This window comes from Equus asinus, chromosome 10 (genome assembly GCF_041296235.1).
Source record: "Equus asinus isolate D_3611 breed Donkey chromosome 10, EquAss-T2T_v2, whole genome shotgun sequence".
NCBI classification, from domain to species: Eukaryota; Metazoa; Chordata; class Mammalia; order Perissodactyla; family Equidae; genus Equus; species Equus asinus.
In genome coordinates this window covers 48,823,315-48,850,175 of record NC_091799.1, presented here as the reverse complement: position 1 = coordinate 48,850,175, position 26,861 = coordinate 48,823,315, and the positions used below count along the sequence as shown (strand labels likewise).

The following is a 26,861-nucleotide window of genomic DNA, read 5'->3' as shown; positions in this document are numbered from 1 at the left end:
AATTTAATAAAATATGTTGCATGGCAAAGGAAAACAGAAGGTGGGATAATAGGAGTAATTTGGGAAGAGGTGGAGGAATGAATTCAGACAACTCCAACCACGTCTCAAAGGTTCTCAGGTGCAGCCAGGTCTGGATAAAATGGCTGATCCCATCTGTGCTTGGTGAGAGGCGAGACGCCCTCTCCCTAGCCCCTATATGATATAGGGACTCCCCCACATCTCAGACACACATATTTACATTATTATTTTATTCCACTTTGGAGACCACCCCCAAGTCCCTCAGATGCATCCAAAACAGGAATTAGGGATCAGCCCCACTACAATTTTGAACTATAAAATAATGAACTCCCAAATGCCAGTAACTCTTAGCTGCATGGTGGTAAGAGGTGTGCCTGAGCCTCTCTTACAGATGATCCAGCACCCACAGAGGCCAGGCTAGACTGTTCTCCAGCTCTCTCCATGGCCAGGAGCCAGCACCCACAGCCTAGGCTACCTCTGCTGGGCCAGAACTAGCTGCCTGAACCAGGAGTTCACAGCACCATCCACTCGCATCACCAAAGCTATGCCCAGGAAAAGTCCCACGCTGCTCACAATGAAGCCCACGGCCTCAAAAATGAACCTGGAAGGAAAGGTGGAATATCAGCAGACACTGAGAGTAGGTCTAGAGCCTTCCCCTGCTGAGGCAAAACCTTGACCACCCTGGATATTCATTCTTTGCTCCAAGCTTCACCCTCCCCAACACCCCTACTTCTCAAGCAAATCTACTCACTTGGGGGCAAATACCTTCCAGACCATGAGATGCCTGCGGAGGACGGAGGCTGCCAAAGCACAGGCCAGAATCTAAAGGAGGAGAGGAGGGGTCAAGTTACTTGCGAAGGGGAGGAGGAAACAGGTCAAGGAGAGACTTGCTGTAGGCCACTGTGAAGAACAGGACAAGTAGGAAAGTATGGCGTGTCGGTAGAAAAAAACTTGGGCTAGGAGTTAGGAGACCTAATTCTTTCCCTGGCCCCACCATGACTCACTGTGTGACCTTGGGCAAGCACTTTCCATCTCTGCCACTAACACTCAGGCTCTGCCTTCCAGGATGGAGGAAGATGTCAGAGTCACACCTTCTGCCTCTGAAGGATAGGAAGCAGATCCATGACCACAGCTTGGAAAAGAATCCTGACCATCACCTCAGCTTTTCCAGTCTGTCCACTAAGGCAGTAATCCCCAAATGCAACCAGCAGGGTCCAGATCTAGCTTATAGAGAGGAACCAATCCGAGACTAGGATTAAGGACACGCAGGTTCCAGTCTCAATACTGCCATGTGAGGCCACTGGCCTTGCACAACCACTTCACTTATCTTTACCTCAGTCGAGGCTCTCTCCCAGGGTTTTGGCAAAGTATGAAAGAAAGAATGTGACGTATACGCGTGAGAAAAGGTCACTAACTTCATGATCACTCCCCTGCACCCACCTGAATACCAAGGACAAAGAGGTACTTGAGGCCCAGCTGCAGCAGCGCTGCATTGAAGTGGTGAGGTACATCCCGGAGCCTCATCTCCATCAGCGGCTCCTCCTCCTCCTCAGCTTCATTCCCTGGGGGCTGCCGCCTCTTCTGGGGCCCTTGACTCTCACAAAGGAAGGGCCAGAGCAGGAGCAATGGGCAACCTACTACCTCAGAGGAAGACAAGGCTAGAATCAATGGGGAACCCAGGGGCCAGGCCACTCTGGCCCCCAACCACCCTAGTTGGCTCAGCCTCTAATCAGTGTAAGGCAAGGGGTGCCAAAGATCCAACAAAGTCACATCTCCACTCAAATCCAGGGGTTTCCTTTCCTTCCACAGAGCCAGAGGGAATAACAGAAGCAAGGGAGGAATCAGGAAGTACCTGCGAAGAGGAGATGGGAGGCAAAGGTGTTGGCTCCCACCAGTAAAGCAGGCAGCCAGGTAGAGGAGCCATGACCTTCTGGGAATCCAACAAAGGCTGCATGCCAATGGATAGCTGGAAAGACAGGCTGGTGGCCCGTGGAGTAGAAGGTCTGTGTGGCCATGAGGGCCCAAGCAGAGACTGCCTGCCATGGCACAGTAAAAGGACCTGTGGGAAGAGATACGCCTCTTTATGGTCACATCCCATTTCCTAATTCATAGCCTTCTGCCCTATGATCATAAACTCCTACCACTTCAGTGCTAATTCTCATACACACACACACACACGCCCATCATCCAAACCTCTTTATAGCCAACACTCTGTATTCTAATTCCTTCTGTGACACAAAGTGCCATTACTCTAATCTGAACCCCATTGTGGTCAATCTCTTTCTCTCTCTCATACGCACAAAGCTCACTAGGACATTATACACTCAATTCACCACTCCCATCACTGGAAAATCAGGAAATGCGCTCATGAGGATGTAGCATTTCCATAAGAAATGAGTCTTGGAGTACTCTGTCTCCCTCCTCCACGAACCCCGCTGGCCCTGAGAGTCAATGGGAGGGATAAGTTAGCTTGGCTATCGCAGATAAGAGAGAGGAGATCAAGAAGACCCTCCAAACTGTGTGGGGCATGAAATCCTGTGTCAAGGCGAAGAACCTGAGGAGCAACACCTCCCTGAAAACAAGAGGGGCCGAACTCACATCACTACTGTCTTTGGAGGAATCAGGGCTGAGATAGGTATTTACCAGGGGTGGTGATGGGTATCCCAGCAGCAAGCAGATGCAGGAGAAGGAAGCTCTGAAGAAACAGAAGCAGGAACACAAGGCTAATGCGCTCTGCATGCAACAGCAGAAGTGGGAAGGCCAAGAGGGTGAGGGCTGTGACCACAGCAGCTGAGTAGACACTCCCCAACTGACGGGCAGCCACAGTCAGGGGCCTCTGAGGTTTGGCCCTCTCTAGCCGGCCCCGGAATTCCTCCTGCATATGTCGGTAGATTTGAGGAACCACATAATCCAGGTCAGCCTGAGAAGTAGGGGGGCCTGAGAAGGGAGCGAGGACAGTCCTGCTCTTTGGAGCACCTGTTGCAGCCTTCACCAGCACCGTCACAGGCCTCCAGAGCAGCAGCATGAGCCCTGAAGCCGCCAACCCTGCCACAGCCCTAGGCAGCACTACTGATGCCCCAGCGACCAGGGCCCGGAGACGTGGGGGTGCTTCATCTGCCCCAGATGCCAATGCCCAGTAGGCAGCAGTGCCCAGTACCATTACGGGCAGCCCCCAGCGCACAAAGAGTACAGGGGGCTCAGGGCTCTTGAGATCACCATAGCGACGAAGCCATAGGCGCACAGCAGCTAACAGAGCCACCAGCGCCCCCACGCAAGCTCCATACCACAAATTCTTGGCTCGACCACCCACCATGGAGGCCAGAGGACTCAGCCAGGGAGAGGAGCGGCAAGCAGGTGTCTCTTCAGGGCAGCGATGAAAAAGCCCAGCTAGCCTTATACATAAAAGTAACCCAACTCCGAGCCCCAGGGCCTGCACACCATTGTGCCGTGGGGGGCCTGTGGGGGCTGAAAAGCCAAGGCGAGGTATTGTGAGTAGCTTAGGTGGCAGCAGCCTGCCCTCCCAGTGAAGCCGGACAACCAGGAGCAAGATGAGTGAGCCCAAAAGGAAGGGGGTGGCCCTGGCCTCAGCAACAACAAAACTATCAGAGAAGAAAGCAGCAAAGCGAATGAGCAAGAGTAACAGGACAGGCCCAGGGATGGGAAGCAGGGCTGCCAGCGGCCTCTTGGACCCCCAGTCAGCCGAGGCTTTCCACAGAAAAGGCAGAAGTGAGCCCACTGCAGCCATGGCCCCTAGAATCACTGGATCCAGCTTCAGCTCAGTAGTTGCCAGGAGTCCAGCACACACTATGGCCCCAGCCAGGCCCCAGGCCATGGGGATCAGGAGGAGACGATGGAAGCAGAAGCCTGGGGATGTCGCCCACTGGGATACCAGCAGGCAGAGAAAGCAGGCAGCAGCCAAGATAGCAGCACCCACTGCCATGCGGATCAGAGAGAAACGAGCCCAAGACTCAAGGCACATGGCCTGAACTCCCCGCAGGAACTGCTGCAGCTCAGGAATCACAGTCTGCAGTGCTGCCTCAGCCCTCTGCGGGCTTTGCAGAAGCCGCTGGTAGTCAGCAGAGGCCTTGGAGAAGAGGTTCTGCAGCCGATGAAGCTCTTTAACTTGGAGGTCCTGAGCAGCAGCTGAGTAGGTGTAAAGAAATCGGGACACCTGGCAGAATAGGTCAGAGGCCAAGGGGAACAGGTCAAAAATATAAATTGGGACTGAGGTAAGGATAGGTATTACCAAAGGGAAAACCTGGAAATCAGGGACCCAAACTCTGTCCAGGACAGTGGGGAAGGGAAGGGTAAGGGCCATGGAAGGTGGGATTAAGACTGAACAAAGGATGATGGAGCGGGTAATTGTGCTTCTCCCATGCCCACCCTAGCTGTCACCTGGAAGCTCAGCCCACTACCTACCTGCTGGGCATTGAGATGGAGAGCTGAGGCTTGGGCCAAAGCAGAGAAGTGAGGCTGGGAGTCTTCGACTTCTGAGAACAGCTCAGCTATCACCTCCCCAATGTTCCCAAATGGGATGGGGAGGCCCAGCAGCAGGGCCAGTGTAGGCACAAGGCTGATTTGAGGAATTACCTCTGGCTCCTAGAGGACAAGAACGGGTCAATAGTTTGCCACAGAGCCGAAGTCAGTGTTTAGGACAGAAGATATAGGGGTCCAGGTAGGAAATGAGAGTGAGGATGCCCAGGGTCATGAATTTGGGGGCCTAAAATGGAGGGATCCACAAGGAAGCTGTGATTAGGATGGGGCTTGAATACCAGGCGGGCATATAAAGCACACCTGAGGCCTCACCTCTGGTGGCGCGCTGGGGAAGAGGGCTGCGGGACTGTACAGAAAAAGTGCAGCCGATATCTCCAGTTCACTGTCCCCTCCATGGTCCCCACTCATGGTCATCCCATGGTCTCCAATCACCACCAGCAGTGTGTCATTCTCCAGACGCTCCACAAGTTCCCTGGGGGCCAAGAAACATGTCAGGGGGTAGGGATGGATAAAGATTTTCTCAGGGGCCCATTAACTCTCAGCCATAACTTCTAAAGGGCCTAGACCTTTAGCAGAGACATCTCTTCAGTCATAAGCCTAGCGCCCAAAGCCACATGCTAAGTCACTCAAGATGGATGAGACCCCTAGCTTCAGAAAAAAGGCCTAGAGAAGATAGAATTCAGGCAAGAAAGAGGCTCCAAGATAAGGACTTCTTCTCTTAGGATCATACATCCTGAGATTCTTAGACACAAACCCACTCCGCCAGCCAATATCCCACACTCACTGGATCACCTGGTCCATTTGACTAAGTTTCTTGGCCATTTCAGGGTGGTAAGGGCCATGTTTGTGGCCACAGTGATCCACACCCAGGAAGTGAGCGATCAGCACGTCCCATTCACCACTGTCCACTGTGAAGGGAGAACACTGAGCACAGGACTAAGGCCCACTCCTCAACCCCAGCCAGGTCTGATGCTCCTGTGTCGGGGACCAACCCCAGGTCATTGCACCCATGGGAGGCTCAGAATTTGTGGACTGAAGTAGCCCTCCCCAGCTCCCAGTCTTCGTCAGGCCTGCCTCTGGCCCCATGCTCACTGGTTGGGTAGAGGTGTTCCAGGATGCCATTGTCCACTGTGTGCAGGTCTCTGACATTAAAGGATGGGAAAAAGAAAGCTTGGGAGAAAGCTCCAGGAAAAAGATCTTTCCAGGTATCATCTCCCATGAAGACCACACGCCTTCCTGCAGGGAAATGAGAGTGGGTCACAGCCTGAGCAGGAGTCGGGGCAGGGGGATAGAGGAGGCCCTTTAAAGACCTATCAGAAATTCCAACCATGCACTCTAAGGCACAGCAATTCCATCCAGCAACTCTTTATCCTGCAGGGCCTAAAATTTTATGCCAGGAAGCTTTCCCTGATAACTGTGCTCCACCCAGACCTCTCCTTGTTCCTACAAAAGGCTCTGCCAGCTCTCAGTCCCTGGCTATCTGCACTGCTCTGTTTTTCCTAGGTGTTATCAGTGAGTGGACAAGGTCTGAACCCTCTGCTCTCTCCTAACTTGTGAGGGCCCCAGACCCACATCTTCTCCTCTTTCTCTCTCCCTTCCCCCTTTACTGAGAGCTCCCCAAAAGGAAAACCATCAGCCCATGCAGATTAAACTCCACAAGGACAAAGCCAGACCTGCACCCCTGCATGCAGCGCCCTGCTCTCTTTCTCCTCCCCTGTCCTCTCACAGCATAGCCAAGCATGCAGCTGGGCACTCAGAGTTCTGGCTCTCTGACTGCTAAAGAAGAAATTTGCCAAGGTACTCCTGGCCTCCAAAGAGGCCCAGACAAACCTGCATTGGTGAGCTGCTTAATGAGATTGTCTTCCACTATGGCATAGCTGGCAAAGTTACTGCCAGCATCGATAAAGGTAGGCAGTGAGCCTGTGGTGAGGGCCTTGAGGCGCTGCATGGTGGTGGTGGGTGGGTGAGCCTTTGACTGGTAGAGCCTGGCATGGTGGGGCTGAATCTCCAGGATCCTCTGCAAGGATCCCAGTTTGCCCAGGAAGGGTAGGGAGACAGGAGGCTCCCCAGGAACGTGTGAGCGCTGGGGCTGGGCGAAGTCAAATCGCAGAGCATCTATGAGCACCAACACAACTCGAGAGAAGCGAGAAGCCATCCAGCAGGCCCCAGGCTCCCCTCGGCTCCCCCATGGCAGGGACCCAGGGCCTGGGGGCTCTCGGCAGCTGCTATGGTTGCTGAGCTCCAAACGGGTGAGCAGGAAGCCACCGGTGAAGAGGGCAATGCCTGCGTAGAAGAGGAAGCTGACCCAGGCCAGGAAGAGCAGCACCGAGATCTTCTGCATCCTGGTGGTGGCGAGGGAGGGAATTCATCACTGTGGAGCAAAGAACCAGTGGATATTCTGGTCCCTCAATACAAAGCCCAGCTAAAATCACTTCTTCTTGGAAGCCTTGCTAAAGATAAACAGACCCATAGCCAACCCAATGCAACTTTCCTCTCTACCAGTTATACCAGTGTTAGGTGAGGTCCGCAGACTATGGGCATCAACCTGGAGCGGTTGTTAAAAATACTGATTAGCAGGCCCCACCCCAGACCCACTGAATCAGGATCTTGGGGGCGGGGCACAGGAATTTGCACAAGTACTCCGGAACATCCTAACGACGAAAACACAGGCCAGGAGGGAAACTTATTCCACGTGGCAGAGTGCTCCGACAGCCCGCTTCTGCGCCCCTCTCCGCGCCAATCTCAACACCCCTGGGGCGGCCCGGGCTCGCGGCCGAGGGAGAACCCGGGAACGCGACGGCGCCGCCGGGGGGGACGGAGGGACGAGGGGAGGAGTCACGCTCCGCGTCCAGACGGCCGGCCAGCCAAAGCCGCGGGCAGAGGTGCGGCGTCTCGGGTCGTTGGGCCTCGCCGGGCCCCAGACGTCCTCCGGCGGCTACCCGCCTCGGCCCGAGCCCCCGGCCCCCGGTCCGGGCACGCTGGGCTGCGAGCTGAGGGCTCCCTCACCGCGCGGAGAGAGGGGCGTGCGAGGGACCCGGAGCCCAGCTCACCTTGAACGGCGCCCGGAAGTGCGGCGGCGGCCCAGCGGCCTGGCGGCGGCGCGCGCGAAACAGCGGCCCGCGGGCGGACGCCACCTGCCGGCACCGCGAGGAGGAGCGGGAGGAGCGCAGGGCCGGCCGTGGGGAGGAGCAGGAGGAGCGCAGGGCCGGCCCCGGGGAGGAGAGGGAGGAGCGCGGGGCCCGCCGAGGAGCTTGAGGGAGGGTTACAGCACCTCGGGAGCAGAATGCCTGCAAGGGCTAAGCGGGAAGAGTTCAGAGAACCCTATCCATTCTTGGTTAAGACAAAAAACTAGGCCTCTGGAATAAAATTTAGCTTGAATCCTACCTCTGCCACTCACTGTCGTCACTGGCATTACCTCGTCTAAAACAGGGATAAATACTTATTTTCTCCCTCTTGTTTAGCTGACTCCAAATGACAGATTTTATTATTCCTCCTCTCCAGTTCTTTCACTGACTCTTACAACTCAATAATAACAAAATAAGTAATCCAGTTTAAAAATGGGCAAAGGGTCTGAAGAGACATTTCTCCAAAGAAGATATATAAATCACCAATAAACACGTGAAAAGATACTCAGCATCATTAGCCATCAGGGAAGTGCTGGTGATACCACTTCAAACCCACTAGATGGCTATATCAAAAAGATGAATAAGAGATACTGGTGTGGATGTGAAGAAATTTGAATTTTCATACACTGCTGTTGGGATTGTAAAATGGTGCAGCAGCTCTGGAAAACAGTTTGGCAGTTCAAAATGTTAAACATAGAGTTACCATATGACCCAGCAATTCCATTCCTGGGTATATACCCAAGAGAACTGAAAACATGTGTACACAAAAACTTGCACATGAAGGTTCATAGTAGCATTATCCATAGTAGCCAAAAGGTGGCAACAACCCAAATGGCCTTCACTGATGAATAAACAAAACATAGAATATCTATACAATAGAATACTGTTCAGCCATAAGGAGGAAAGCAGCACTGCTATATGCTACTACATGCACGAACCTTAAAAACATGCTGAGTGAAAGAAGCTGAGCACAAAATAGCACATATCCTATTATTCATTTATATGAATATGTAAATCTACAGAGACAAAAAAATGAGTTAGTGGTTGCCTACGGCTCGGGGGCAGGGGAGGGACTTAATGAGTGCAGGGTTTTGTGGCCCGGTGGGGATAGGGGAGCAGTGATGAAAATGGCCTAAAATCGTGATGTTCAACAACTCTGTGAATATACTACCAATTAGTGAGTTTACATTTTACATGGGTGAGTTGTATTGTCTGTAAATTATTTCTCAGTAAAGCTACTATTGAAAACAAACGAAAAAACCTCTCCGCTGGTTTCTCATCTCGGAGCAAAGCCCAAGTTCTTCCAGTGGCCCTACATGGCCCTACAAGTCTACATACCAGCTTCCTGCTTCCCTCTCTGATTCATCTAGCCGCCACTTCTTTGTTTCCATAACTCTGTTCCATCTACTTGTAGCTCCTTTGCTCTTCCAATTATAAGACCTCAGGGGCTTTGCATTTGCAATCTCCTGTCAGCTTTACTCCCAGACGCCCAAATGGGTCTTCCCCTCATTTCCATAGCTAAGCCTAAATGTAACATCAGTGAGGTCTCCTGGAACCCTCTACTTAATCCTATAGCCTCCTACCCCCAAATTCCCCATCTCCCTTCCATTCTTTAATTTCCACTATAGCACAACTCATGAGCATCTGAAATACTATACATCTTATTAATGGTTTGTCCCTTCCAAGTAGAATGTAAGCTCACTGAGAGCAGGGAATATTGTTTTCATTACTATATCCTCAGTTCCTGGCATATAGTTGGGGCTCAATAAAGTTATCAAGTAGATAAATGAATAAATTCTAATTCAGAAATATGTCAAAATGTCACCCTTCCACATCCATCCTGATGGCCCCTTACCTCAGTTCAGGCCTCATCACCCTCTCCAGGATCACTGAGGCAGCCTTCTTACTGTCCTTGCAGCCCTTCATCTCTCCTTCAAATCCCCTATACACATTGCAGCAGGACAGCCCCATCTAAAACACTAATGTGATTACCTTAATCTTCTTAAAATTCTTCATGGGGACAGGGGAGAAACCCTTCATGGGTCCCCTCACCCTAAGGATAAAGTCCATCTCTTCAGGACTCTATCCTCCTGTGACTTGGCTCTTGCCATATGGTCCCATGCCCCAAAACCCTACTCTTCAGCCACAGCAAACAATTCTGAATGTTCCAACTTCTCCAGAGCAATGGGCCTTTGAATATTCTAGTCCCAAACCCTAGCCTGGTGAAGGTGTTCATTTTTCCAGCCTGAGCTCCATAGCAGAGTTGGCAAATTTGCTGCCCACAAGCTGACATGTTCCTCCCCACAGGATCCCTCAGCCAGAACTTTCCTACATAACAGCACTTATCATTTCCTATCTGTCTGCTTCGTTGCCTGTCTCCCTCTCCAACCTGGTATTTTGTGGAAGCAAGGACCAGTGGGTCTCAGTTACTTTTATAACCCATGTATAGCACTACACTTGGCTCATCATATGTTTTTAATTTTTTTTGAGGAAGATTAGCCCTGAGCTAACATCTGCTGCCAATCCTCCTCTTTTTGCTGAGGAAGACTGGCCCTGAGCTAACATCCGTGCCCATCTTCCTCTACTTTATATGTGGGACGCCTGCCTCAGAATGGCTTGCCAAGCGGTGCCATGTCCACACCCGGGATCTGAACCGGTGAACCCCAGGCAGCCGAAGTGGAACGTGTGCACTTAACCACTGTGCCACCGGGCGGCTCCTCATCATGTTTTGAATGAATGAATGACCTCAGTCTCTGAAGACCCTTTACGCATTCAGCAGTACTACCCTGCCAGGGCAGTCCTCTTTCCTGTAAAAAACGCCCCCAAACATCTGCTCAAATTCACAGCTCCACACTTAGCAGGAGGGGGGGACTACACTCCCCAGGGAGCAATGCAGTAGACATGTGGCTTAATCCTTCCACACTATCCCACAGCTTCTCCTGAAGACAGAAAGAATTCCACTTTACATGAAGATCATACTTGCTCATAGAGAAATCATCTCCCAAGACCTGACGGCTGGAGTGTGGGAGTGAACATCCAGGGAAAACACTGCTGACTTTCCCAACTTCATTCCCCAGTCAAAGAGGTCAGTTCCTGGTTTTCCAGTGGTGAGTTTATTACATGATTAAAGTTCAAATAAAAAAATAATAACCAAAATCTTGTCAGGGAGGCTAGAGCCAGAGTCTGGGAGGGCCGCTTCCCTGACCCCAGTCTCCCTGGCCAAGCCTAGTGCCATTAACTCAGCTTGACTCGATCAAATTCCTCATCAAGACTTGCATCTCTGCCCTGGACATCTCTGCTGCTCCCGCTGGAGGCTGAATCCTGGGCCCCTGGCAGTGGGGCTTTGGTGAGGGCACCATACACACCCATGGCCTGAGGAGAGGGACAGAGAGAGAGGCCATAAGGACACACCGCAGAAGGCATAGCCCAACCCACCAATGGCTAAAAGGAAGGTGGAGCTGGGGCCATTAAGCTTGTTTTTCCTTTCTCTCTCTTTCAAGCCTCAGTCTTACAAGCTTTGGAGTTGGTTCTAGGAATCTTACAAACTACCAGGGCAGGGTCACCCTCAGAACACTGGTATAGGGATCTGCAAAAAAAGAAAAGGTGTCTCAAGAGCTTCCCTTTCCCCAGGGGTGAGCGGGTGTGTCTCATTCTCTCATTCTTAAGAGACCTTTCTCTAGAAGGAATGAAGGGAAGTCTAGGCCTCAGGGCGAACTGAATCCCTCCATGGGGTGTACGTGGTCATGGTGGTGGTGGGGTCTCAGTCTGCGGCATTGGTGCTCTATGCCAGGTCCTCAGGGCACTCTAACCTGAGCCACCATACTGGTGACATCGCCAGGGTTGGAGGGCAGCAAGATAGTGTTGGAGTCCTTGGCCAGTTTGGAGAATGCGCTGACATACTGCTCAGCCACAGTCAGTGAAGCTGCTGCATCTCCATTCTGTGGCCACAGGAGGGATAAAATCAGAGATCACAGACTTGAGAAGGGGAATGGGGGGAAGTGGAGAGAAGTCAGGTTCCTGAAAAGAGAATATGCAGATCACACTCCAAGAGATCATGTAATCTGGCTCAAAGGAACCTACAAAGGCAGGAGCTTCTCCCAAGGGCAGATGAGAAAACCTCTTCCACTGTCGATTCCTGTCCCCCCACTCCCACCCAGGGGCCTCTCACATGTTGTGTCAGAGCTGCAGCTAGGATGCGAATAGCTTCAGCTTTAGCCTTGGCCTTGGCCAGAACCGCACTGGCCTCTCCTGAAAGAAAAAGACAGAGCTTGACCTATGAGGTCAGGGTACCCCAAAGCTCCTGTCCCAGTACCAACCCTCAAAGACCCATGCCCTGCTCCTCCCTCAGCCTCTACCCTCTGCTGACCTGCTGCTTGATTTATTTGTTCAGCCTTTTCTGCCTCAGAGGCCAGGATTTGTGCCTGCTTCTTCCCCTCTGCCACATTGATGGCTGACTCTCGGGTCCCCTCAGACTCTAGAACTGTGGCCCGTTTCCGTCGCTCTGCCTCCACCTGAAAGCCCCCAGCAACCCCATCAACAAGAAGCCAGAATAAACTCTTACACAGACCTGCAAGTGTACCCATCACAATAGGGAAGGGAGTCCAGGTCCCCATGCAACTGGAGCATCCTGAAGTCCTCTTCCCCATCCCTCCTTGGCCCCCACCTGCATCTGCATGGACTCTTTCACCCGGGGTGGCACATGGATATCCTTTATCTCATAACGGAGGCAGCGGATGCCCCAGTAGTCAGCAGCCTGGTTGATGGCATCCACAATGCTAGCGTTCAGGGACTCCCGCTCCTGGAGGAAGAGAGGCATAAGCTCCATGGCCTCAACCCTCCCAAGAAAGGTCTAAGCTGAGAAGGGCCTGGGACTGATCGTGATCCCTAGAAAGGACTGAGAGTGCTAGGTATGTGTCTTTCAACTCTAACTCTGGCTGAGATCCCCTTACCCGGAAGACTTTGTCCAGAGAGAGTTTTCCAAGCTCTGATCTCATGGTTGTCTGAGCTAGCTGGGTGACAGCATACTCAGGATCCTCCACACCATAGCTTGCCTGAAAGGGGCATGGATAGTATAAGCTTGGGTGCAGGATTTCAGTAAGGAGAGCAGCTTAGGAACTGAATAAAGCAGGGGACAAATACCTTGTAAGGGTCCATTATGCGCAGGTAAAGGACTCCATCGATTTGCAGAGTTACATTGTCTGCAAGTGCAGGAGCAGGAAAGAAAAGGAGGAAGGTTAGGCCTCCAGATCCGATTTAGGTCTTTCTCCTAAGCTCTGGATCTCCTGCAACCACATCCTAATGGCCTCAGAGCACCAGTGTCACCTTGCACCCTTCACCCCTCACCGAGAGTCACAGCCGACTGTTCAGGCACGTTGATGACAATTTCCTTGAGACTCTGCACATATCGGATCCGGTCTAACACAGGGATGAGGATGTTCAAGCCCTGGGAAGAGGAGTCATGGGTCCTCAGAAGGACAGGGGCTGTAGGGTTGGGATCCAAGCTAAACATGGAGCGGGCAGGGAATCAACATATGGAAGATGCCCAGAAAATCAGAAGGCTGGAGGTGTCACTGATAGGGAAACCCAAGAGGATAGGGATGGGAGGCTGGGTCTGTAAATGAAGTGGAGACTCAAGGCAATGGGAGCCACCAGAGCAGTCTTCTCCATGCAGACAGGTGAAGCTGAGAGGACGGATAGGGGAGATTCCCAAGAATGGGGCCTGTGGGACACTAGGGCCATAGGAGAAGGTGGTAACAGGTACGACAGTCAGCAGCCTGGGCCTTGCCAGATCTAGCCTGGGGAGTTGGAAGCCAAGGGTGACGGCAGGCCCCAAAGAGGTCCCACCCCATCTCCCCATGTCGTGAGGGAAATGGGCATCACGCTGGTCCGGGATGGGCAGAAGAGGTTCTCACAGGTTCCAGGATCCGGTGGAATCTGCCCATTCGCTCCACCACCCAGGCCTCTTGCTGCGGCACAAACAGTACCACGGTGTTTCGGGGCAATCCGGAGGAGGCGCGGCGCGGGGCGCGGCCAGAAGCCTGCACGGAGCCCTAAGGGGAAGGCGAGGGTTAGCAGAGTCCCCAGCCGGCCCGGCAACCTGCCCCTTTCGGCGCCAGTCCCAGAGGCATCTCCCCAAACCGCGACCGTAAAGGGCCCTCGGAGAGGGACTCACGTGGGTACCACGACCTCTGACCGCAGCTCTCTCCCCAAACTTGAAATCTTGCTCCTTCCCAGCTAAGGACAAAGGCGACCGGGGGCCTGACCCTTGGAGAAGGTTGCCTCGTACTCACCCTCAGCAAAAGGGCCCCCGGCCCCCGCGCCGCGCGCGCCAGCATTTCCCAAACCAGCAGCCACCTCCGGAACCAACGAGACGCAGAGCAGAGCGGTCTCTCTAGCAGCCCGGACCTGAGCCTTTCCTCCCGTTTCGCCTCCGCCGGAAGTACTTCCGGCAATCCCTTCCCCCATCCCACGCTCAGCCTGTTCACGTTACTTGGCGGAAGCGGGTATCAAGTTGTTCCCTGGGAAACACAAACCTTCTAGAGAGGGCCCAAAGCTGGGACTTGTTCTGGTTCTCGCTGACCAAGTCCAAGACCCCGGACATGGTGACCAAAATGGAAGCTATTTTCCGCGTGCAGGTGACCCAGAAACACCTCCCACGGAGTTCTTTACCTCTACCCGAGACTGTTTACCCTTCTGAGCGTATAATCGCCCCCATCTGTCACCATAGCGACGGGAGAATTGGAGCTGACTAGTTGCCATGGTTGTCATAGTGACATTCTCTGGTAGTCCTGCTGTGTTGTACCCAGCCCTCCCACTGGGGACTGACCCCATTCTCGTTGCCATGGTGACTGGGCTGGCTTAACGTTGCTCGTGATCAGACTGAGATTTCCCCCTCCCCTCTTTTCCCAAGGCACCGTGGCCTTTTCTACCTCTTCCCAGTCAGGGTCTAGCAGGCCTGGTCCTCTTGCATACAGAGTCCAGCACACAGCCCCAGCGTTCGGCCTTGTCTGGAGCATGTCACCCTGCACACATCCCTGACGCTCTGGCACATCCCTTCAGAGACTTGCATAGTCATTCTCATTTTACATGTCAGGGCGCTGAAGCTCAGAGGGGCTAAAATCATTAACAATAGAACCCGTATAAGAATCCAGATCCACATTCAGAGAGTTCAGCTTTTATGGCGGAACCTTCCCCACCACCTCACCCCATTATCTGAAAAGAGCAAGACCAGACCCTAACAATCATCAGGGTCTCAGGCCTCAGTTCTCCTCTCTGGGAGACAGGGAGAGTCCCAGCTCCAGTTAGGCCCTCCATCCACATTCCCACGCTCTCCCCAATAGAAAAAGTAGGGCTTAGCTCAAGTTTCCAAACAAGAATTTATTCTTTCTTTTTTTTCTCCTAAAAAAAGTACCAGGTACAATTTTTTCCTGTTTTTTTTTTGTTTTTTTTTTTTTTTTTCAAGTTTCAGCAAATGCTTGTTCCCCTTAGCCCAGCGCCACGAGTCAGGGCTAAGGCTGGGTCAGAGTCTGGAGTGGGGAATGGGGTAGTTGAGAACCACATGACTGAGTTTGAGGGGTGCCCCTCACCCCAGCTGAGGTAGGTGGGTCAGAGTCTGGCCAGGTGAAAGGAGGCACCCCAGTCCTTGGCCCTGACTCTGCCCCCTGAACACCTTCCTCAGTCAGGACCCCAAAGCAAGGAAACACAGGCAGGAGGAGAGGGACAACTGGAGTCTGGAGCCCTAGATGAGGGGTGGTTAACCCCCATGTATGCGCATGCATGCACGCCCTCTTTCTCACACACATACCACACACACACAAGCACGTGCACACATGCACACACACACATACATATAAGTTGGCTTTCAGAGAGGGGTCAGAGAGTAAGGGAAGTGAAAGGAATAGGGAAGGACAAAGGAAGCTGAGTCTTTGGCTAGTGACTCAGTCCTTCTGCCCTCAGCTGAGGGAGAGCAGTTCTCCCCCAGCCCCTACATCAGCCTTTTCAACTCCTGAGGTTGGAGCAATATCTGAGAGTGAGAAAGGAGGAGGGGCAATGCCAATTATCATGTTTGGGAGGTTACCAAGGCAATCCAATTTGAATAAATTATAAATTAAAAATAAATAAAATAATAAGTGGCCCCTGCCCAGGACAGGAAGGCAATGCTGGCACAACTTGCCTAGGAACTTGGGACAACCTCAGGGTAGCTCCAGTTCCTGCCCACTACCTAAGCTGGCCTGGAAAATTCAAGGGAGGGGGCAGGCACATGGAGTACCCAGAGTAGGGCAGCGTGTGGTAAGGATCAGAAGCTTTAAACGCCCAAATAATCAGTTTGGGCATGAGCATGGCGAGTGGTTTAATTCAAGCCTGGAGGGTCTCTCGCCACCTCTCCGCATGTTCGCTCTGTCCAAGATGGGGTAGGATGGGCAGGTGCTTGGCCCACATGGGTTCAGGGCACTGACAGTCATGGCAAAGGTGAATAACGTGGATTGTGAGGGGCCTCGGTCACAGCCTGTAGTTCGTAGGGGAGCCCTGTGTCCAGTTCCAGGCTCCGGCGGGAAAAAAGCAGGCGGATGTCTCCATGCAGGCTTAAGCGGCCTGAGCGGGAGCTCCGGAACCTGGGGGAGGGCAGGGTGATCAAAGTAAGAATCTAAACAGTAGAGAAGCAAGGAGAGATCCTATTCAGGAAAGGGATATCTGAGTTGGAGAAAGGATACCTAGGCCTCCCCAGCTGTCCCTGGGCCCTGTCCTCACCTGAGGTGCAGCAAGTAGCAGAGGAGGCGGCGGGTGGGGCTAGCATTTCCCTCCTCACCCACAGGAACCAAAAAGAGGCGATGGCGCAGGAAGGTCACATGGCCAGCAGGCATGTCCGAGAAGTCAAAGGTCACAAGGAACATCTTCACCACAGTCTGGTTGGGGTTAAATAAGGTCTAGGGGCAGGACAGACAAGGTTGGTAGGGCCTAGGGGCTGTCTTCCTCCCCCTCTTCCCACCTGCCCTCGGGGAGAACTCACCACTTGGATGGTGCCCACCTTGGGCACGCTGTAACCCTTCCTCCCCAGGGGGAGCAGGTCCACGACACCCTGGGAAGGCCATAGAGCCGTCAGCCAAGGTGGGGTCTGGGAGAGCCCTGAATACTCACCATCTCTACAATCTTTCACTCCAAGACCTGGCCCCTGCCCCACACTAGAGTTCCCCTCACCTGGCCCTGCCTCCTTCCTAGGGGAGAACACCTAAAGAATGCCTCCTGCCCCCATCCCTCATCCTCACAAGTGAACTGCAGGTTGAGGTCAAGTCATACCAGGAAGGGGGCCGGGGCATTTTGCTCAGAAACATTAAAGAAGGTGACAGTGACAGGCAGCGTGACATGCCGGGGGCAGTAGGATCCACTAGCTCCAATCTCTGCCGTGAAGCCCTCGATGTGGCCAGATGGTGCAAAGCGTCCTTGCAGCAATGATTCCTAGGGTTTGGGGAAAACATATTATGAGAGAGATGCCAGCTATTTCCCTTATCCCTCCAGGCCACACTCCGCCACCCCACTCTCCCCAGAACCCCATCACAGAATCTGAGGGGAACTACCTCAAAGTTGCCCAACAGAGTACGGCTGACGGCAGGGGTAGGAACAGGGGAGGCACTGGGGGGGCTCAGCAAGCCTGGCCCCTTCCGGAGGCTTCGAAGGGAGCTCCTAGTAGAGGAGGGGACACAAAGTAGTTGGCTTGAGGTATTCTGGGATGCTTGCTTACGTCCCTGGGCCCCACCGTTTGCCACTACCTAGGGCTCCTGCCCTGGGGTCCCCTACCCTGGGGCTGGAGAGGGGATTACTACAGACTTCTGCCCCATTTTCAGGAACAGGGCACAGGGAGAAGCTGGTCACTTACAGCTTCAGGCGACAGGCACCTTTCAGCCTCCGCCCCGTGGGACTGCAGTCTGTTGGGTCCTTTGGAGAGGAAAGAGATTGGGTGGAGGCCAGATATGTTTGGGAGCAGGGGCTCATCGCAAGTTCTCATAGGAACATTCCCCCCAGGCCTTCACCTCTTCCCCTACAGATATACACTTAAGAGAAGACCACCTCCCCTTCTGGCTTACCAGCACAGGCTCCTTGGGTCCAGGCAGCAGGTGGCTCCAGAAGGGTGTGGCTTTGGCATCAGAACTGTTGGCAGCAGGAGGGTGGCCCAGGGTTCCCCGGCGCCTCCGAGGGGCTGGCCCCTCATCCTCAGAGCTGACATCCAGGGCTTCTTCAGCAGGAAGCAGCCTTCGCTTGGTGGGACAGAGGCCTGGAGGTCCAGGGCCAGGGGGTGTGTGCTCGGGACTGTGCCCATTGGCAGTGCCAGGGGACTCCCTAGGCCAGGGGCTGCCCCCATTGCCCACCCCAGCCACTGGGCTCTTATCCCCTATTTGTGCAAGACTGTGCAAATCAGTGTCAAGTGTGAGCAGCTGGCCCGGAGGGGCTGGCCCTGGGGACTCCCCCAGGGACACCTGTCCCCCTGGATCTGGGGAAGCCCAGTCTCTGGTGTGCAAAGTATTGCAGGAAGCATTTGATGGGTGCCAGCAGGGACTCCGGGCCCCTGAAGTCCAAGGTGAGGTGGAGCTACCTCCCTGTTCCACAACACAGAGGCCATGATGGCAGAAATGCTGGCTGGCCACACCCAGTCCCAGCCCCAGTCCCTCTGGGCCCAATAGTCCCCTGGTAGATGGTTCTTCAGGGGGTAATCCCTCTCTGGCCCCCAGCCCAGGGCCTCTCTTCAGCTCCCGGGGACCCTCAGTGGGCGGGGCCGGCCGTTTCAGGGCCCTATGAGGCTCAGAGGCACCAGCTGGAGAGGAAAAGATGGATACCTGGTAGACCCCGGGGGATGTTGCCCCCCCTGCTGGGCTGTAGCCCATGAGCAAGCCACCCTGGAGGGCCCCCTGCCTGACTGCAGGCTGCGAAGGACCAGCCTCTGGCTCTGAGGATGGAGACAGCTCCGCCTGCACGTGGCGCATGAAGCCCCCCTTGGGTCAGGGGGGTCCCCCCCCACAGCCTTTATGATGGGCCTGGGCTGGGGGGCCTGGGGACATCTGTGCAAGAGAAGAGAAGAAAAAGTGGTCAGAGGAATCAATGAGTCTTCTCCCTCCCAGTTGACTTTCAGATCCTCCCCTGGCCTGAAGAGATGACCTTGTGGGGTTCCTGGAGGTGAAGGTATCCAAATCCCCAGATGGCTTAATGGAATATAGAGACTATGCCCAGAACTTCCAAGAGGGTGACATATTTAGTTTAGCTTCTTCCTGGACCTGCTCCCCCTCCCTCTCCCTGGCACTCACCCCGATGAAGAGGCCTTAAGCCCAGCTGTGTGTTCCCTCTTCCTGACTGATGACTTCCTCTCCTAGCATGCAGTCTGGTCCATACCCACTGCACTGGCAAGGTGACTGCCACCATTCCGTGCAGCTCCTGGGCTCAGCTGGACCCTGGGGAGAGAACAGACATAAGCCAGGATCCCTGGAGACAGTAGTAAGGCTCCTCTTCAATGGTGGGCTAAGAGAGCACCCCTAGGCCATCCCCCTCCCATGAGGAACTCTTCAGAAACAGAAGGGGCCATCTTGGGACCCACGGCCCAGAAGGCAGAGCTAAGGAGTCGCAGAGAGGCAGGTCTTGGCTCAATGTAAAAAGGATGTGAGAAGCATGTTGAGGTAGGATGATAACTTGTCAGGGCCACCACCTGGGGGACTCTTGCTCTGAACAGGAGGGGGGATGAGATATCCCAAGACCCAAGAGACCATGCCACCTGAGAGGTGGCGAGGACAAGAATTCAGCCCTCCTAGTCAAGGCCATCAAGTTGCACAATTCCTTCCCAAATGGACAAGTGCCACCCCAGAGCCCTAAGGGCAAGAGGTCTTATGGAAACTCACACCCCATCAGCACTCCTTAGAGGTATAAACCTCAGGTCAGCTCAGAGTAGGCCCTTCAGCCTTAAACTCCTAATTGCCCCCAGCAGTCTGTCCCTTAACAGGAGGCAACAAATCTAACCAAAAACAAGGCTGGTGGGGAGTAGGCACTGCCAGAAGGCACTTTCCAGCGCCTACCCATCCCCCTAGGCCCTGCAAACCAGAGATAAGGCAGTGGCCACTCAGAGAGCTGGAAGCAACTAGGAGTACCTCTCCACCCCTCCCAAAACATCCAACACCCAAAAACCCAAACCACTGCTTTTCTGCCAGGACACAAGATGGTCTTCACTGAGCAGTCCACCCTCAGGAGCCAATACTGGGTGAGGGGAATTGAAGTTGAAGTTAAATTGAAGGCCATCTTCCATCATGGGAGGAAATACTGGCCCCAGGATCAAGCTTCTCCTTTGGGCAGTAGCCTGTGCTGCCTGCCATTCACAATACCCTTTCCCCTTCAAGGAATGCCCCCTGTATGCCCACCCAGCCCTACTCTTCCTCCTTGGCCAGGCCAAGAGTCTTCCCTTCCAGAAAGCCTACTCTGACCACTCCAGACCATAGATATTTCTCTCTCCTCTGAGACCTCACCTATGGCAGTGTCACTGTCTCCCGTAACCCAGTGACAGTTTTGCTTGCTTCTGTGGGTAAGACATCTCCTAGACTGACCATAGGGTTCTTGAGAGTAGGTCTGTGCTCCACTCCTCTGCCCAACTCCAAGCACAGCGGTAAGCACTTAGCAGGGCTCAAAAAAGTGGAATGCAAGTCCCAGAGATCTGGGCAGCAGTCCTGACAATGCAGAGAAAAATCCCCAGAATGAGAGAAGCAGAGAGACTAGTTGTATAGGGAGAATCAGCAGCAACAGAGGTGGGGGTAGGAGGCAGGCAGAAAGGGGAGATTTGCACCCAGGACTGAAAATCTCTCCTTCACCAAGTTCTCATCATTGTATCTCACATTATCCTATTTCACCAAGTTCACATTAGAACTGGGATCCCTAAGAAAATTCTGGTTCCCTGTGGTGGGTGGGGTGTCTGGAAATGGCAGAACACCAATGACAGTGTTGTCAGAGGACACAACCTGTACTGGTTTCTACCCCTCCTTATCTATACGCAAGCCATACAGATTCAGGAAGGGCCTTGTCCTTAGCACTCCTACCTCCAGGTCATCCCAGATGGCCTCTTGAGCCCTTGCCCTAGGGAATCCAGGTGACGACATGATGCCCTACTTGACCCCAGCATGCCTGGCATCTGCTCATTACCCTAGAGCCCTCTCAGTTCCCACCCTGTCAATGAGAAGCTCTAAGACTCACTTCCTGCCACCCAGCCAGTCTGGCTCTAGACCATGGCTCCAAGCTGACTCATGGGGCAGGACTGTGGGGGGGGGGGGGGGGGGGGGGGAGAAGAGGAGACCAAACCTCACTCTCTGTGCAGGGGGTAGGCAGCAGCTGGCATCAAATAGCTGTGCCAGGCTGTGGCTGGCAAGGACTACAGCTCCCAACATGCCAAGGGAGCAAGGCCAGCAAAAACAACAAGTCCCAGAATACCATGAGGTCTGTCCCCTCAGACACCTGCTAGGCCTGGGAGGTGGGGTAGGCGGATGTTGGTATAGGTGGAAGCTCCCAGGCTCACTCTCCCCTTCCCTTCAGTATTAAAGGTATCTATTTCTACCCTGATCAAGGAGGGTGGCGGGAAGGAGATTTCCTCTTCATGTGCTTTCCACCTTCATTCTGTACAGAGAGAACTGCTGCTAGCTGCTCTACATTTTGTCCCTGCACATGTCTGCACAAGGTGGGGAGCTATTCCCATGGACCACTACTGTGGGTGGGAAGGTCAACCTCTGCTCTCTCACCAATCCCTTGGCTGTTGGCCCAGAGCCCTCCACCTTCAGCGGAGAGGGAGCATATCTCAGTACCCCCTCCAAAGTGAGCCTGGTGGACTCACCTGGCTCCTGGACTCCTTGTTCTGTAGGAAACCTCACCCCTGCTTAGCCGCCCCACCCCCGCCCCCATCCTTTCTCACCCCCCTCCTCCCCACAGCCTGGGACAGGCCCCACTGCCTACTGGAGCTTCGGAGACTTGCTCTTTTCACGTAGCACACACTCACCCCGCTCCCAAATTGGCTCCGCCAGGCAGCCGCTGCTCCGGGCCCTTCTGTCCAGTCCCGGTCCCTCCCCTGGAATCTCCGGTCCTCCCCACCACGGCCCCCAACTCAGACAAAGGGTGGCTCGGGCTGAGCCCTGCTCTGCTGGGCTCTTCTCTGTTTAGCTTCGTGTGCAACGCTAGCGGGCCCTGGCGCCCGCAGCCCCCCAGCCGCTGCCGCGCCCCTCCCCGCGACCGTCCCTCCCCATGGCCGCCCCAGCTCCGCGCTGCCGACTCCGCTGCCCCTCTGACTCACAGGCCATTTCCTACCAGCTGATGGGGCTGCCTGCCCCGCCCAGCGCCCCAACACCCCCGCCGGCCACCAAGGCCGCCACGCCCCCCTCGGACCACGCCCTCCATGAGCAGCGACCAGGCTCATTGGCCCATAGGAGGCCAGCCTCCCCACGACCTCAACTGTGAGGCACTCCCCCTCCAAGAGGCGCACGCCCATTGGTCCATAAGGGGGCAGGACTACCTGGGGTCGCCCCGCCCATCTTCTTAACCCCTCATCTGCCCAGAGTCCAAAGCAGCTGTCTACCTTGCCATTTAACCCTTTCAAAGAGGTAGGCCTCCGACTTCTCACCCCTGCCCTTCCTCTTCGGAGGTTGGTTAATAGGACGCCCTGGGGCTTTTTTAGGCACAGTTCGACAATCTCCAAAGTCAGCCTGAAGAGTCTCGCAGCAGACCCCAAATATTCCCACTCCCATTCATCTCTCCCAAACCTGCAAACTAGAACTCCAGAGACCAGAGGACTGGTGAAGCCTATGAAGCTGCCTTCATGCCAGAGCAGATGAAAAAGTCCTGAAGTGGGATCTTATCTCCTTCCATGGAGAAATGGTATTCTTCCTTCTCTTATTCGGCACTGATGTTCTTTTGCCCTCCTCAGAGGGGCCCCAAGGGCTCCTGAGATAGGGATACATTTTAATTCAGGGACCTAAACATCATTCTTTGTGTCTCTGAACTCCTATTCTGAGATCTGGCTGCTTCATCCCTTCCACCAGTACTCTTTCTATTCATAGGCCCCTCCCTGTTCAAGAGAGCACCCAGGAGAAGCAGAATAGGAAGGCTTCTGCCCAGAGTGGGGGAACTGTGCCCAATTCTTGTCATGGAGCTCACCCTCATGACTCACAGCTCCCTCGAAACTCCCCACCCTCCCCCTGAGTCACTGTGCCCTAGGCCTAGTCCAGACCCAGCCAAATTAAGTGGCAGCAGAACCAGCATTCCCAATTCTTTATTTTATTTTTTAATTTTTTAATTTTCTTTTTTTTTTTTTTTTGAGGAAGGCTAGCCCTGCGCTAACATCTGCCACGAATTCTCCTCTTTTTGCTGAGGAAGATTGGCTCTGAGCTAACATCTGTGCCCATCTTCCTCTACTTTTTATGTGAGATGCCTGTCACAGAATAGCTGTGCAGACGTAGGTCCGCACCCGGGATGTGAATGGGCGAACCCTAGGCTGCCAAAGCAGGACATGCAAACTTAACCATTTACACCACTGGGCTGGCCCCAGCATTCCTAATTCTTGTCCTCCTATTCTTTAAATGACCAGGATAGAAACTTTTGCAAGGATTAGGCATTAAAAGATACTTTTTAGAGGGGCTGCTTTGGGGCAAGTTAAGAAAATAGATGGCCCTGTCTACCTTTCCCTCTGGACTTGGCAAGTCAGATAGTTTGGAATTTAAGAGCCTTTTTCTCCCAGTCTTCCACAGAAGCAGGAGACAAACACCAGAACCAAAAGAAGGAAGACGCAAATTGGCATCAGCCAGGGCAGGCTCTCTGGTTGTGCCTCCAGAAGTGGGAAAGTCCATTCTTCTATGGTGCAGAGGCCACAGAAGGCCCAAGGTTTCTACTTTGCCTGTGCTGTAGGCCCCAAGGGCTCTGAGGTTGTCACTGGACAGTAAAAAGAGGCTCCCCTCCCCCTACTTCCTCCTTGTGCCCTAGACTTAGGAAGGACAAGCAAGTAACAGTTCTTCCAGGCTCCCTTCTCCTCACTTCAGACCAGGGAGAAAACCCTGAAAAAGAACCCAGTTGCCATGGACTGACTTTCTTGCTGGTTCCCTAATGCTAAGGAACAGGATTAGGAAATTTTCAACACCCTGAACAAATTGCAGAGTACGAATGTAAGAGCCTATTTGCCTTACTGGGAAGACAGGTAGACACAGAACACCATAGAAATGAATAATCACTCGGCAACCCCACCTTGTTCTTCCTATTGACATGACCATAGGCCCAGGCCTTAGTTACCTGCAAAGGTCAGGCGGCAATAGCTCAGGTAGAAGCATCAAGGATGTTCTAAGCCTCAGTGTGCCCTGGGAAAGCAGCTTGGTACAATCAAGAGGCCTCACCAACCTGCCCTAAACTCACCCTGCTTTATTTTTCTCATAGCAGTTATCACCACCTAACACCTCTGTCTCTTTCTCTCTCTCTCTCTCACACACCCTCTCACCCACCCACCCAGCCACACATTGCTTTCTCCCCCTATCAGAATGGAAGCTCTATGAGAGCAGCAACTACCTCTGTTTTGTTCATGCTGGTGTTCCCAGAATCAACATCAGTGCCTGGACCATAATAGATGCTCAACAAACATTCGCTGAAAGAAAGAATGAGCCCTGGGCTGAGTGAATAGCACTTAGGAGGGCTGGGTCCTAACTCTTTCACAGAGACCTGGAGAAAAATCACAGTCTCTTTGGCCATAAATTTCCAAATCTGTAAAATGAAGGGTCTGTATAAATGATGACCACTGAGGGCCTCTATGACTCTGGCTTTATAATGCATAATTCTAATGGCAATTGCTCACTCACACCATTTTGAGAAGATGGATCCAAGCGTCTGAATGCCTTGCTGCTCCATACTGAAGAAGAAAGGCTACATACCCCAGCCTCAGCACAGCACAGCACACTGATGTCCTTTCTCTTCATGCCCCACCCACTCACACAAATGCCTCAGCCCTGAGGAAGCTGGAGTGAGTCTGCCCTAGGCCCGCCTCTCTGAGAGACAGTCTGGGAAGCTGTGTTGCCATAGCAATCAGCTCCTCCTCAAAAGCCTTCAGCCTGCTCTCTCTTACCCCACCCTTTGTCTGGCCTCAGCACCCCCTCCCTCCCCAGCCAGTCTCTCAGCTAGAGAAGGCTGGCTTGGGGCCCCCTTCAGCAGCACTGTCACACTCATTCAGCCACTGCATGGAAGGCAGTCCTTTCTCACATCTCCCAGCCAGCCCAGGGGCAAAAAGAACCCTGGCATACATCAAGTCCCCTCAGGGAACCAGAGGAGCCTCCAAGAGGACTAGGCCCTACTCTCAGTGCTGGCAGTCAGCTTCCAAGCCAGGAGCATGGGGAGCCATTCCCTTGTCCTCCCCCAGCTGAGGCTGGAACCTCACATTCCTTCCCGAGTTCAGCCTACAATAGTGGTGCACCTCTCAAAACATACATTAAAGACCCTGGATAGTTCCCACCATTTTCCCTTTCCGTTGAAGGCCAGAATTTTTGAGGTACCTAGGGTTCCCCACCCAGGAGAAGGAAAAGGGTGAGGAAAATAAGTTTGTGGCAAGTGGTAAAAATGTGCCTACCAGCCACTTAGGGGGCTGTTGGGAGAGACCCTCTTAGTACTATGGGTGGGGTCTGGGCTTTGCTGCTGGTTACCAGGGTCTCTGGCCAATGAGTACAAAGTCCCAGGCAAGGCTCAGCTCCTAGACAGGCAAGGACCAGGCCAGGCCCCAGGGTGAGGAAGGAAGTGGGAAATGAGCACACCCAGAGCATAAGGGCAGGGCAAAGTGGGGGAGGGGGAAGACAGGGACCATGGCAGGCTTCTGGGAGGAACAGGAACTAGAGTAGGGGGTTAACAGGAACCCAATGGGGAAAGGGTCCCCAGAGACATCAGCTGAGGAAAGAAACCCTAGTCTCAGCCAGACAGATGCAAAGCAGACTGACAGTCACACAAGCCCTTGTGGCAAGCAGGGCCTGGATCCTCTCTAAGAGTGCTCAGGCCTGAAGGTGGAGTTAGGACCTCAGGAGCCAGGAGCACTACAGACTGGCTTCTTCACCCCGTGAATTCCATCACACTTACACCTAGAACACAGTACACAAACATATTCCTGGAGTCTCCACAATGGCCCTAGAGTATCTCAAAGCACTAGGGATTCTTCCCGCCTCACCTGGGGCCTACAATCCCCTTCCCTCACACAGTGCCCAAAGGCCCATCCCTTCTTTCTCCACACAGTCCCTCGGTCCCTCCCACACTCTGGACCACCAGCCCTTCTCCATCACACAGCACCCTCTTCCCCTAAAGCGCCTTCAGATCCGCCCCTTCAAGTATCGCTTCCAATCCTCCACATCACACAGCACCTCGCCCGCTCACATTGTACCTCCCACCCCAACAAAACACTTCCGCCCCTCCCCCACAAGGGCCCCTGGAGAAGGCACCTCCTTGCCCACACATTGAGCCCCCAACCCCTCCCCCAACTCTGTGTCTTCCTCTCCCCCAGCAGTCTCCAGATCCTCTTCTTCCCTAATGTGGCCCCCACCTCCTCATGTCTGCCCTAGCGCACCCCCGTCCTTGTCCGTTCTTCCATACGCGCCCCGCCCCACACCTGTAGTTCCTTGAGTCCCGTTGCACCTGGGGAGGTAGTGGATGGGGGCACTTACTGAGCGGCCTTGCTGGAGCCTGGGCCTGCAAACCTCGCCCCTCGGGCCCGAGCCCCGCCCCCGCAACGCCCAGGCCCACCCTCTCCCTTGTACCACCTCCCACCTTCCCAGGGCTCGTCCCCTTTCCTAGTTTCTTCAATTCCTCGGGCTCCTCCCCCGTGACCCAGGCCCCGCCCCCTGTCCCCGCCCCCTCTGGTCCACCCAGCCTCTCCGGGAACCTCGGCTCGTCCCTGGCCCCACCTTGACCCCGCCCCCTGTGGTCTCCACCCCCTTTCTCTAGGGTCCGCCCTCGGATTCCAGCCCGGCAGAACCCCGCCAAGCCCCCTACCCCGAGCCCGCTCGGGTCTCGGAGCCTCTCCTCCCCGCCCCTTCTCCTGCTCCCTCACCCGGGCGCTCGCGCTGCAGCCCAGGTCCGCTGGCTCTGACTGGCCGCGGCGGCCCCAATGGACGGCGGAGACAAAGTGATGGCTGCAGGTCGCCAGAGGTCCCACCCCGGCCACGTGCGGCTTCTGTGATGACAGGTCTGGAGGGGCGGGGCCTCGGCCTACCG

General features: G+C 54.1%; 3 protein-coding genes across 15 annotated transcripts; all 3 read right to left on the bottom strand.

Moving 5' to 3' along the window:
- Positions 1–231: 231 nt before the first annotated feature.
- On the bottom strand, positions 232–7,696 carry PIGO (phosphatidylinositol glycan anchor biosynthesis class O). 2 transcript variants are annotated; one of them, XM_014866099.3, is made up of 11 exons: positions 7,563–7,696; positions 6,343–6,883; positions 5,605–5,748; positions 5,297–5,420; positions 4,825–4,984; positions 4,438–4,617; positions 2,662–4,189; positions 1,871–2,077; positions 1,459–1,655; positions 770–840; positions 232–619 (listed from the first exon to the last, which is right to left on the bottom strand). In XM_014866099.3, the coding sequence occupies exons 2-11, from the start codon at positions 6,851–6,853 to the stop codon at positions 490–492; spliced, it is 3,252 nt and encodes a 1,083-aa protein (XP_014721585.1). In that variant the 5' UTR covers positions 6,854–6,883; positions 7,563–7,696; the 3' UTR covers positions 232–489. The 2 variants fall into 2 exon arrangements, with proteins under 2 accessions (XP_014721585.1, XP_014721586.1); XM_014866100.3 differs by having other exon boundaries at positions 6,343–6,854; positions 7,563–7,676.
- Positions 7,697–10,731: 3,035 nt separating this feature from the next.
- Positions 10,732–14,117, bottom strand: STOML2 (stomatin like 2). 5 transcript variants are annotated; one of them, XM_014866097.3, is made up of 10 exons: positions 13,928–14,088; positions 13,550–13,687; positions 12,981–13,080; positions 12,777–12,835; positions 12,587–12,688; positions 12,301–12,435; positions 12,004–12,148; positions 11,806–11,885; positions 11,447–11,575; positions 10,732–11,009 (listed from the first exon to the last, which is right to left on the bottom strand). In XM_014866097.3, exons 1-10 carry the CDS (start codon positions 13,970–13,972, stop codon positions 10,872–10,874), a joined length of 1,071 nt encoding a protein of 356 aa, XP_014721583.1. In that variant the 5' UTR covers positions 13,973–14,088; the 3' UTR covers positions 10,732–10,871. The 5 variants fall into 5 exon arrangements, with proteins under 5 accessions (XP_014721583.1, XP_014721584.1, XP_014721582.1 ...); XM_014866098.3 differs by having other exon boundaries at positions 13,810–14,001; XM_014866096.2 differs by lacking the exon at positions 12,981–13,080 and having other exon boundaries at positions 13,928–14,117.
- An 877-nt stretch (positions 14,118–14,994) lies between these two features.
- Positions 14,995–26,813, bottom strand: ATOSB (atos homolog B). Of its 8 annotated transcripts, XM_044779282.2 has the most exons (10): positions 21,643–21,903; positions 20,132–20,329; positions 18,929–19,072; positions 17,717–18,685; positions 17,509–17,567; positions 17,210–17,315; positions 16,932–17,090; positions 16,645–16,713; positions 16,386–16,561; positions 14,995–16,249 (listed from the first exon to the last, which is right to left on the bottom strand). In XM_044779282.2, exons 4-10 carry the CDS (start codon positions 18,608–18,610, stop codon positions 16,096–16,098), a joined length of 1,617 nt encoding a protein of 538 aa, XP_044635217.1. In that variant the 5' UTR covers positions 18,611–18,685; positions 18,929–19,072; positions 20,132–20,329; positions 21,643–21,903; the 3' UTR covers positions 14,995–16,095. The 8 variants fall into 8 exon arrangements, with proteins under 8 accessions (XP_044635217.1, XP_014721579.1, XP_044635216.1 ...); XM_014866093.3 differs by lacking the exons at positions 20,132–20,329; positions 21,643–21,903 and adding an exon at positions 26,698–26,813; XM_044779281.2 differs by lacking the exons at positions 20,132–20,329; positions 21,643–21,903 and adding an exon at positions 26,312–26,456.
- Between the last annotated feature and the right edge of the window lie 48 nt (positions 26,814–26,861).